General features: G+C 41.6%; 1 protein-coding gene across 1 annotated transcript; it reads right to left on the bottom strand.

Moving 5' to 3' along the window:
* Positions 1-1,925: 1,925 nt before the first annotated feature.
* LOC120562192 lies at positions 1,926-9,129 on the bottom strand. Its single transcript, XM_039805765.1, has 6 exons — positions 8,857-9,129; positions 6,968-7,320; positions 6,769-6,844; positions 5,645-5,723; positions 5,122-5,305; positions 1,926-4,994 (listed from the first exon to the last, which is right to left on the bottom strand). The coding sequence occupies exons 2-6, from the start codon at positions 7,316-7,318 to the stop codon at positions 4,386-4,388; spliced, it is 1,299 nt and encodes a 432-aa protein (XP_039661699.1). The 5' UTR covers positions 7,319-7,320; positions 8,857-9,129; the 3' UTR covers positions 1,926-4,385.
* Between the last annotated feature and the right edge of the window lie 3,303 nt (positions 9,130-12,432).

The following is a 12,432-nucleotide window of genomic DNA, read 5'->3' as shown; positions in this document are numbered from 1 at the left end:
AGAACATGCAGCAGAACTGGACAGACACACTAAAATCTTGAACTCGTAAAACCAATAACAGGACTTGGAACTACAATTAAAACCTACACAGCAAGGGATAAAAGGGGCAGTAAGTTCATTATGTGCAATCCTATTGATGATCGCACACACACTCAGCTAATCCAACACATGCTGGTTGGATACTCAGAAGTGAAAAGTACTGAGCACATTTATGATGCAATAACAATCACTGTTTTAAAATAAATAAGACTATTTTTTGAACAAAACTGTAAGAGGTAAAATGAAAAACATATAAACGCAAAACAAATGGGTGGAACTAAAAAAAGACAAAACAAATGTCTTCCACGCTCCCCAAAACTGAGTGAGGTCATGTCTTCTCCCTTTGCCCTCCACACATCCTCTTCCTGTCTTTTTCCTCTTGCCCCTTGTTTCCATCCTCCAGAGTAGGAAGGGGGGAGTAGTGGCGGGGGGCTGGAGGGCAAGGGCTTCTCTGCTAAAAACTGCATGGATACAAGGGGGGGCCGAGAGAGAGGGAGGCAGAAGGGAGGGAGGGCGGTCCCTGTTGTTGTAACATAGCACAGTGTGTCAGAAACAGGCCCATCACAAAATCACCCAGTCAGTGTGTCAGAGCGGGTGGAGGGGAGTGGCGCACGCGTGTGTATTTTACGACTCTGGGTATGTGTGTGTGTGTGTGTGTGTGTGTGTGCGGCATGGCTGATTTCATCCTGTCTGAGCAGAGAGAAATCAAACCACACCCTCTTAAAATGTGCCACCCTCGTGCCCATGTGCATGCTGTATCCATGGATTGGACTGGAGTGGGGAGAAAATGGTGAATGTTTCACCATTTGTAATTCAGGAATTTGAGTCAAATTACATTTAATATTTGATTTCATAAATGAAATCAGAGCTGAAACTTGCAATTATTTTTATTATCTTTAGTAATCTGCCAGTTATTTTCTCGTTTAGTCTATAAAAAGTCAGATATAGTAAACATTTTCCATCACAATTTCCAGAGACCAAATAGTTTGTTTTATCTCCCCATGAATCCAAAACCCAAAGACATTCAGTTTACAATTATATAAAAGTGAAAAGGCAGCATATCCTCACATTAGTGAATCTGGAACCATTGAATATTTGGATGGTTTTTGAAAACAATTACTCGATTATGAAAATAGTTGCAGATTATGCAGTTATGACTTTATCACTATTTTACAGTTAACTGCCCACCATGTGTGTGTTTGAGCTGTCAGCAATTTGTTTGTTTTTTAATCGATCATGTTGCAGAAATATAATAACCACCTTCTGCGTTTTGTATAGAAAATCAAGCCTGGCAAGACAGACGTTGTATTTACTGTAACAGGAAATAAGTAACTGTAATAAGTGATCGGTGAGGTTCACTTTTAAATCTCACCATTTGATTTTTCTGGGTGCAGAGATCAGACTTGGGCCCGTTTTAACTGTTATGTTACTGTAGTAGGAATGCACTGCAGACACAACCATGCCAGGCTCTTCTCTACTACCTGTAGGAGGTATCTACTCATAAAATAAACAACACACATATAAGCTGCGGGTTGTGTTTTCGCTCTGTAGAAGCAGCTGGTTGGAGGATCAGCCAGCCCCCCACTACTGCCAGTCAGATTACTGAAGCTGTAGTCTCACCCCCTCTCTCTCTCACCCACACACACACACACACACACACACACACACACACACACACACACACACACACACACACACACACACACACACACACATCAAAATGTACAGTCTATCTGCACCCCATTGAGACACACATCTGTTTAGGGAGAACTGCTTTCCAAAACACGAGTCTTACTCACATATTATATGACAAACATATAATGCCAATTTTTTTACACATTTAAATGTATCAAAGTTAACAAAAACAAGCACCAAATTACAGACAGTTCAGCTTTCAAAAATTTGTCATTTATTAAAAGATTTTTTCCCTGTTCATCATTTTTGAAAAAGTAGCCAGAACAGTAATATAATGTAAAGATGGGGTGAGAGAAAGACAGCGTTTACTTTAGATAGAAAAGATACTAACAGGATTGAAGGAGAGAGGGCAAGGGCAGATGAATGCAGCAGAGTGGGGGAGGGGAAGGGGAGGGGAGGAGGGAACTACAGTCAGCTTTTACAGTTTAAGAAGAAAAAGGGCAGCTAAAATAAACAAGACATATTATTTGTGACCAATCAGCAGTGGTTGGTGTAGTAGAAAACATACATGAAAATAGGACATTAACAATGAAAAATAAGTGCAATTGGTTTCTGTCATACCACAACCGTAAACAGGAGTGGGGTGGAGCACAGCCCCAGCCTTACCGAGAGTCAGCGTCTGGCACGCCATACCGTCACATTTTAAGATGGGGTAAGATGGTCTGACTCTGGGTCTGTGACTGAGGGTTGTACACTCTTACTCCACAAACATAGAGGCTGCCAGTGGCTCTGTGTTCACATATGGTGCTTTTTTGGAGGAGGAGACAGGTACGTGAATATCCCTCCTCTCTATTTATGTAAATAGTGTATGAATCACTCATACCAATTTTAAAAATATTTTAGTCTTAATATTTACAATACTTTCTTAATATAAGTATATCCAATCACACCGCTAAAACCCCTCCTAGATTTAGAAGAATATTGTGAGTAGATTTCTCCTATCAAACATCTAAATTAGAACAGGAATCAGAATAACAATAGCAGCAGTAGAGGGTGGTGCAAATAAAGATTTCCTCCCTTAAGTGTATATTTAGTTTTTTTCAAGTTTTCAAGAGCACCAGCTACTGTGGTGCAGTTCAGGCTTTCCTCTGTTGATCACAACCAACAGAAAAGCTACCAAAGGAAGGCGACACTTGAATACGTAGCCACTGTTGTTGGTGTGTGTAATAGTCGAAGGTGTAGGCAGTTTACGTAACTGTAGATGTCTGAATACTAGTGCTGGATGCCGTTTTTTTTTTTTTTAAGCAGTAGATAGATAGTTGATGATACTGTTGGTTTGGATGCTGTGTGTATTAACTGTAGAAGCAAGATGAAAATGACTACATGTGGGCTTTCATGATTGAATGTGCACTGCTTTTGTGAAATACAAGCAAACAATCAAAACGCAGTATGAATGCACTGAAAGCCCCAAATGCTTTTCTGAACACATCCTATTTGGTAAAAAGGCACAGTAGTCCAAAGTCCAATCATACATTTCACTTCCTTCTCCTCATAATAGCAATAAAAAAAACAACAGTCACCAGCATATTCCCAATACCCTTAAAAGAATTGTAAGCCAAACTATGCAATCGCACAGCAGGCAATATTCATCTGCCCAATAAATAAATATAAACAATAAATAAATGCAGTGTCCAATCAACACATGAATAAATTAACCGTGGGATTCAAGAGTCATAGGTCTTTGAGTGGTCCTTGTTTTTTCGTCAGTTTGCAGCCAAGGACCGGGCAGAGACATCTGATCCGCAGCATGACAAGAAAAGTTTACTTCCGATTGCAGTGATGTCATACCTCTCGATGCCAAGTGCCCAAACAGTTCTTGGATTACATTCGTAATTTTATTAACATAACTTTTTCCAGTCTCCGATGACTCTTAACACACCACACGTACAGTATAGTGCTGCGTTCTGTACACTGTATTTCTCACATCTCTAGCTACAAGATTATTAATGACTTCAATGTCACTTTTCCTCTTCAAGCCAGATGCCTCAATTCTATCTACAAGCGAATGTAACGTCAAGCGTGTCTCCTGCCGTAAGACCTCATCAAATTCAGCTCACACTGCGTTACTCACTCTTGATTGAAGTTACCTCATCACAACAAACCTTGGACGCTTTCATTCTAAATATTGACATCAGCTTTTCAAATTTCGGATCAAGTTTGTCCCTCAAGTTAGATGTCTGCCTAAACAGTCATCTCTGAATATAGTGATTGCTTTCATGCTGAGAAGAATCTATTATTTGCTGCACAAAATTCTTCAAAATCTCTCCGATCGATCATTACTCAACAAGCTGTAAATAGCCTTCCGGCTTTAGGTGTTCTTTCTCATCCCCCCTCAACCACAACTGCTTTTGTGCCCGTTTAGATTATTATGTTATTCTGATTATCAACTCTAGTAGATTTGATTCATTTAAACACATTATGTCCTGCTGTTTGAAATATCGGTTGCAATTGTGGTTTTCATGAGGGGTTATGTATGATCCATCATTTCTCTTTTTTTTTTTTTTTAAATCACATAAAATTCTTTCCTCCCCTTCCTTCCTTTAATGCATCTATAATCACAGGCCTTCAGCCTCTTCCTCACACAGCAGCATTTAGCCCGGTGGTGTAACAAAGCAAGGCTGCCGGCTCTTTGCTTGACGTTGTTCAATGCATCAGGTCTCCAAGGGAGTGGGGCATACCTCGGGCAAAGGCGTAAGCGTGACTTGAGGAGGCTGACTTTCACCCGGACATGTCTCTGTGATCTCACTCTGTTGTCCAGCAATTGGCTGGCTTTGGCACCCGATTGGCTTCTTCAGATTTTTGGGGTGCTTGTAAGGTGTGGTAGAAGAGATGGAGCTGTCTTGCATAGCTGGACTGCCCCTCCTGCTGGGTGGGAGGATGACAGTGACTGGCTGGTTTTCATTGTTGTCTGCCACTGTTGTGCCCTTATGTGGAGGGCAAGCTTTTCGTGGGGACAGGATGGGGGCAACGTGAACCCATGTCAGGCTCGGCTCAGAGCTCTGACCTGCTTGGTATTTTGATTGATTGCCTAGTTCCTCGCTGCCACTGTCCTTTCCCTTTGTGTCCTCATTTAGCTGGCTGTTACCAGCAACATCTGGTGAATTTTGGTTTGCATCAGGCTCCAATGATGGAGGAAGAGGGCTGTCCCTTTCATCACAATCTTGCTTCCCCTTCTTGTCTTTCACACTGATACGAGGGCACTTGAGAAGCACAGGGGAAGGCGTGGGGGAGTCCATACTTGTCCAGCTGAGTCTGCGCTTCTAGAAAATGAGCAGGAGAGTAGTTTGCAAGTGAATATAGAATTCAATTTGTGGTGGTGTTGGTGTGAGGGGTGTTTGTGTGTGCACAATTAGGCTCTTGCACACACAGGAATGCCATTGTTCTCACCTTGACGGGAATGTGTAACTGATCCCTGTGCTTGTGCGGCGGGGTGGAGCTGGAAGTGTCTTGGATTGAGTGAGCAGGGGATGCGGCCACGCTGGAGGCGGCAGAGACAGGCTGAGTGTGGATCTGAGGAAACCAAAGCTTCAGCATCATCTCCACCTGGAGCAGAGTGTTCAGGTACTTCTCCCTACAAAACATAAGACACGTTCAAAAAGACGATATAAATGTAAAGTGAGGAACAGATGGCAATGCAACAACACATCTGGATGACTATGGTCCTGCATATAGATCTAGATACATTTTCTTCTGAAGTTTGGTGTTTTCTGCACTGCCGGTGAATGCTGTAACTCTACCTACCCCAAGGACTGTTCAATAAAACAAGGTTCTTGTTATAACTACAATTTAATAATCATTTACATGGTAAAATCCAAATAAGACGTAGTGTCTTGTAATGCATAGGCAAGATAAGAACGAGTAAGAGACAGAAACAGTGAGGGTGGATGGTGGGACAATGTGAACATCTTACCCGCTGTTGGGTCTCTGTAAAACACCCACGATCCTCTGGATCCGATCCATGGCGACGCTCTGCTGGAAGCTACTCAAACCTGACGATCAAAAACAAAATCCCCCAATCAACATTTTCACTGTAAGACTTCACAGTCACGAAAAACGCATGTCCACGTAGACATGCGCACACACCACTTTCACTTGCGATATCATTCCATTACACGTCATTTAGCTGACACTTTTATCCAAAGCGACATACAATTGCTATATATATATATATATATATATATATATATATATATATATATATATATATATATATATATATATATATATACACACATACATACATACATACATATATATATATATATATACGTCAGAGGTGGTACGCCTCTCGAGCAACTATTATTATATTTTCCATGTCGCTGTTAATACAGGTGTCAAATCTATAAACGTTTGTAATCTGAAGTTGTAAGGGACTTCTGAAACTTAAAAAGTCCAGTGTTGACCATCAAATTGTGTAGAAAAGAAGCTTTCAAACAAATGTCCACCTCAAGTTGTTTGGCAACCATTTTAAATACTTGGTTAAATTAAAGCATTCTGGTAAATGGAGTCATGTTCCATTATGTTCCACAAAATTACAATTATAATAAATCAATTATTATAATTATTTATTATTTGTTCTATGACTAGAGCTTTTAACATGCATTGCTGGGGGAAAACATTTACTGTTAATGTAATCTGTACAAGTAGTTCTAACTAATATCATTTATAGAATATGTAATGCAATCATATCTGACATATATTGTAAAGTGTCATTGTTAAACACTTCATTGAAATTACGTATATGAATTTCTTTGAATTGCAATTGTGCTTCCTTTAATTCAAATTTGAATTGTAATTCTAGATCCTGTTTTTGACATCAATTCAAATTCAAGAATTGAATTGGAATTTAGGAGTAATTCTCAATTCAATTCTGAATTGTGCACAAGCCTGCAATACAGACTGCTGCACAAAGGAACACTCTATTGAAATGGACAGAGGCCATTCAGATCATATAAACCTGTGTTCAGCAACTACAACTTTAGCTGCCAGCCTGCATACATGGCAGACTGAAAGCAGTGGTGTAAGGATGCTTACCTCGATCGAAGCGGCCCCTCTTCAGTCCATTCAGCAGCTCCAGAAGGGGCCTGACAAAACCCTGTAGCTCAGCACACTGACAGAGTAAGAGAAGATAGATTACTACTGAGTTTGGGTTTGGCCTTGCTGTCTGAATCAGTCTGCTGGGATTTCCTCTGCACACATTGCTCTGTCATCCCTCTTCTCATCAGTCCCTTACCTTTTGAGCAAACAGCAGGTCTCCCTGTGATTTAGGAATCTGGCTTGTGGGATCTGTCTCGCCCAAACTGATGTGAGCTGCCTTGGTTCTGTTCTCCGACCTGTATGACTCCTCCTCTTCCTCTTTATCTGTGAAGCCGTCGCATGTCCACTGGGACCCGGGACTCTCTGACCCTCTGTCCCCATTAGTCGTAGCCCCATCCACACCACTGATGATGACAGGGGATGAGCTGTCTGTCAGGAAGACGTCTGTGTCGTCCTCTGCCTGCTCCGAGTCGCTCAACAAGAGGCTGTCACTGAAACTCAGGGAATCGAAGGAGGGCTGAGAGGAAGTGCTGCCCTGGGACTGCATTGCTGTTGGGGCAGAAGCAGAGGGTTTGAGTTATTATAACAGTCAATTCAGCTAAGAAACAAACAGAAAAAAAGGCTTGGCACTTAAAACCAGCAAGTTGTTACTATAGTGAGAGGTGAGGCAAATTGAGACAAAATCATATAAAAGAGCTGCATTCCATTTGGCATATAATACTCAGTTTTTCCCTATCTCGCTACCAAAAATATATAACCCCAATTACTCAAAATGGTGGGTAGACCAATGCCCTAGTTTAACATGGTGCAGAGTGGGACTGGGGGTAGGCAATAGGCACACAATGGTAGTGCATGTCTGGCTCCCATTGAGGAGATTGGAGACTGGAGAGGAGAGTAAAATGTGAGGGGGATGGGAGCTTGTAGAGTAGTGAAATCAGAATAGGCAGTCTCTCTTTCTCTCCCAGTGCCTAGCCCCTCCTCTCTGTCTATAGCCCCTCCTCTCTGTCTCAGGCTTGCTCTCCATCCCCCCTTGGGTTCTCACACACACAGTCACACACACAAACCTCTTCCTCTACGGCTGTATTTCTGTATGCCTCTCATCTCTCTCTGCTGCTCTCCCTTCAGCTCATCCTGTTCGTTATGCACACAAGGCTGGTGCACCTCTTTCTTTTCCACAGACCAGCCCTTTTCCTCCTCCTTCTCTCTAATTCACGTTTTACATTCTGTATCTTTGGCCATGTGCACCTTTCTCTCAACTGTCTTTCCATTTCTTTTCGGTATTTGTGTAATCTCTGCCTGCTGGTATTTGATCCCACCAACACAGAGGGGGGAATTAAAAGGGGTCCGATAAATAAACAAGTGCACACACACAGATTTGATCAATATGAGAAGAAAAAAAAGTCTGAATTTGCTCTAAGACAAAGGAGAGTGATACAATTGTTTGCAGTGTGGCCACAATGACGAAAGGGAGCAAGAACTATACTCATCGAGTCCACACAATGTCTCTCAATATCAGGAATATGGAAACATTTTCATCAAGCATGATCAGCTTTTACAACAAAATGCCATTCAAATTGTATTTGAGTCTGCTGGTGGGCTTATCTTCTGGCAAGCTGATTCCTCTTAAAACCAAATGTCACGTTGTTTACATGCATGTGCACGAGTAAACTGAAAGAAATAGTGGAACACTACAATTACATTTCTAATATTCCACGCCCTCTGCGCTTTAGTTCATCCACAACAGGAATTTCTAACAAGGCTATATCATTTTAAAAATATCGGAAATAAACCCGGATGACATCACAACAAATACCAATTACAAGAGAAACATGTTTTATCAATGCAATGTCCTGGCAGTATAAAAGCCTTGGTAATCATTACTACACGGTAATGTTATAGTATCAAAAATAGATGGAACAAAGCCACGTGAGAAAATAAATAGCTTTTGGCTAGCTATATTAACAAATAGTACCGGGAGCACAAACAGGATACAGCGGGACAGGAAATTCCTTTAGGCTAGCCTACCAACTTCGGAATACCTTAGCCATAAAACAAAAGAAACGTTAAGTTGGATGAAATACTCACCTTCAGTAATGTGAGCTTAAAACAGCAGCTTCCAGAAACAGTCGTTAACGGCTCTATCTCCTACTTTGATACGACTGATCCGTCAATACACACTCCGTTGCTTGAGCAGCATCGGGGCGTCCAGCATCAGCTCGCTCGCTCGCTCTCTCTCTCTCTCTCTCTCTCTCTCTCTCTCTCTCTCTCTCTCTCTGTTTCTCACACCCACCGACTATGCCGGCAGTTCATCGGTTTGTGTCTTTGCTAGCTCTTTCTCTCGGCAGTTTACGAGCATCAACATGTGCGCAGATCCACGTGCCCACGTTTAGCGCGCATTCTATTGGCTGCCGGCCCGGCTGTGTCGCACGTTATTGGCTGACCCTTCCAGCCAGTGATTGCTTAACTAGCTGCTGATTGGACGGCGAACCGGGCACTCACGGTCCTGCCTACTCGTGTCGTGTGTCGCCCGTGTGCGTGGTGTCGGAGCAGGCCTGGGCTGCTCGGCTCTACTACAGCATACTACAGCGAGCGGGTGTAAACACACGCACGCGAAGAGCGTTCTATGCATCTGATGTGCACAGTATTTATTACCCCGCCTCCTCACACTCACTACCAAAACATTAAAGCACTCGCGCACTGAACGCACCATAAAATAAATAAGAAACCATATGTACCCCAGCTCACCGATCATAGGTTACTGATTATGTTTAATTGAATATATGCATGCAGAACTAACGAACACCAGCAACGCATAGATGACTTTTCCTCCTCGCTGTGGAAGACGACGGACATTTAATTAAAGGAGAAGAAGCCAGATCAGATGGAGAAATAGGCTACAGTGGTGTTGGGATGTAAAATCCACTCAGGCACAATATAGGCCTACCACTCCTCATCTCTATCGTTCATACTAATTGATACAATATTGAGAGAATGACCTATAAGAAAATATAATTTAAAGGCTACCACTATTTTTTTATAACTACGTTATTCCAATACAATTCTTTAACCCTATCTGAGATATCTTGGCTATATATAATGTAATTTCACTCTAAATGTGTCATTGTTATATTGTTTTAGTTTTGTATATTTCTTGGAGTTTTACTTCAAGAGATGTACATTTGTCTTGCATGTTAACCAAAAAACAGGCTCTGCGACTCAAATACTTAATGTCATTACATTCCTTAACATAGCATTCTCTTACAAGAAGTGTTGTCAGTGTTCAGGTTACGCAACTGGAAAACATGGCTAAAGACAGGAGGTAAAAGGTGAAAAAATTAAATAAAAAATAATAATAATAATTTATCTTTTTAGAAATGTAATATTTGATGCTATATTGTGTCATTGTGGTTGTGTTGTTATATTAAGATCACTAATACATCAACATGTAATTGATGTGATAGTAAGGGATTTGACCAATGCAGTAAGTCAGTTTCCAGGTCCATGAGATAAAGCCATGTATAGTAGCTTCCACCACTACTTAAGGCTACTACAGAGTGGAGTGAACTCAGTAACCCTCACGAGAAACATGCAGTGCAGTAAACCACCATATACACAAACACAAACACACACACACACACACACACACACACACACACACACACACACACACACACACACACACACACACACACACACACACAAACACACACACACACACACACACACACACACACACACACACATATTTTCTTTCCCATACTCATCATATGTATTTGTATTTTCTCTTCTCATAAGAGTTGCTAGCTTTTACTGGTATTTTTAGAGGTGAAATGCCAGATTAAAGCATAAGGAGTGGTGGATGCCTCTAAGCACTTGCATGTCGACCCCTTCATCCCTAGAGTTAGCAATGCCCTTCCCCCACTAGCCTATGTATGTACATGAACCCACTGAACCCACTGAACCCTCTCCTCAATAACAAGCCATGTCCTTGACTGATTGACAATACCTGTCTATGAGCCTTGAAACATATGTATGTAGCCTACTGTCACGCTTAGTCACCTTTACACCAGGTGAGCAAACCAACCCCTCCTAATTTCAAAACACAATAATGGTTGACCTTTGGTAATAGTGAACCAAAGAAGGGGTTTCTGTTTATGTGCAACAGGGACCAGGTCGATAGAAAAAGCTCTCCAACCCCCACAGCATTCCTCTGCAGCATATGAACCCAATGAACCTACTCTGAGTTCATGGGTGTTGAAGACCACCTCCATCATTACCATCTTTTCCTTTCCTTTCCGTCCCATCCCCCACCTGGTTTCTACGTTTTGTGTCTCCAACCTCTTCTCATTATCATGCCCTTGTATTTACATGCTTGAGAATTCAATAGGAACATGTCAAGCCTATGGATGGGGCTTTTGTCACTGAAGTGGTTCAAAGTGCAGTGCATAAAACTGGTCCCTAATCTAGAAAATACAGCCTTCTTCTGTTGGGTTACTCAAAGTGGGAATGTAGCGATGTACATAATAAAAACAGACATGTTGCCCCTGAAGTTACAACAGTTGTTAATGATTTGTAGACTCACTGCTGAGGCTTGTGTCCTCAGGTGACCTGCAGCACAGTAAATGCTTCTGCAGTTTATGAGAGGACGAGACTGAAAGAACTTTATTATATTCAGTCATATTTAATAACATATTGTTTGATATTCCTGTAATGACTTTACCCAGGAGACATTTGTCTTGAAGTCTTAGGCCTACTCATTGCGAAAGTATGCAAGTCTTCGGGTAGTGAAAGCATGCAGGAGTTCCTATAAGGCTAAACGTACAAGCAGGTGTGGTCAGAGCAAGACACCACAACAGAAATCTGATCTGCCTGAGGAAAGAGAGAGGCCTAAAGAGAGACTACATTGTAAACAGTCTCCCCCATTCTCTTTGCAGAGGCAGAACAACATATCATGTTTCACCTGGAAACAAGTACAGCAGGCAAAAAGGTACACAATACTGCTGTGTCCTCATTGCACTGCACCTGTCTGTCTGTCTGTCTGTCTTCTTCATCCTCCTCTCAAATACATTAATTTTAATAATAACTGGCACACTGCAGTAAGACCAAACAACTTTGACAAAGAAACACAACGAAATAGGCTACAGTGCCTTGCGAAAGTATTCGGCCCCCTTGAACGTTTCGACCTTTTGCCACATTTCAGGCCTCAAACATAAAGATATAAAACTGTAATTTTTTGTGAAGAATCAACAACAAGTGGGTCCCATATATAAAGTGGAACGAAATTCATTGGCTATTTCAAACTTTATTAACAAATAAAAAACTGAAAATGTGGGCGTGCAAAATTATTCAGCCCCCTTTACTTTCAGTGCAGCAAACTCTTTTCAGAAGTTCAGTGAGGATCTCTGAATGATCCAATGTTGACCTAAATGACTAATGATGATAAATAGAATCCAGCTGTGTGTAATCAAGTCTCCGTATAAATGCACCTGCTCTGTGATAGTCTCAGAGGTCCGTGTAAAGCGCAGAGAGCATCATGAAGAACAAGGAACACACCAGGCAGGTCCGAGATACTGTTGTGGAGAAGTTTAAAGCCGGATTTGGATACAAAAAGATTTCCCAAGCTTTAAACATCCCAAGGAGCACTGTGCAAGCGATAATATT

Source organism: Perca fluviatilis, chromosome 7 (assembly GCF_010015445.1).
Source record: "Perca fluviatilis chromosome 7, GENO_Pfluv_1.0, whole genome shotgun sequence".
Classification (NCBI taxonomy): domain Eukaryota; kingdom Metazoa; phylum Chordata; class Actinopteri; order Perciformes; family Percidae; genus Perca; species Perca fluviatilis.
The sequence above is the reverse complement of the archived record's forward strand: the minus strand, read 5'-3'. Positions and strand labels throughout refer to the sequence as shown.

What these genes read in the sequence shown, in the direction of transcription:
- LOC120562192 (XM_039805765.1), bottom strand. Translation starts at nt 7,318, where the DNA reads ATGCAGTCCCAGGGCAGCACTTCCTCTCAGCCCTCCTTCGATTCCCTG. An exon ending in ACCTGCTGTTTGCTCAAAAG is followed by an intron (nt 6,845 to 6,967) that starts GTAAGGGACTGA and finishes TTACTCTGTCAG; the next exon opens with TGTGCTGAGCTACAGGGTTT. An exon ending in AGTTACACATTCCCGTCAAG is followed by an intron (nt 4,995 to 5,121) that starts GTGAGAACAATG and finishes CTCATTTTCTAG; the next exon opens with AAGCGCAGACTCAGCTGGAC.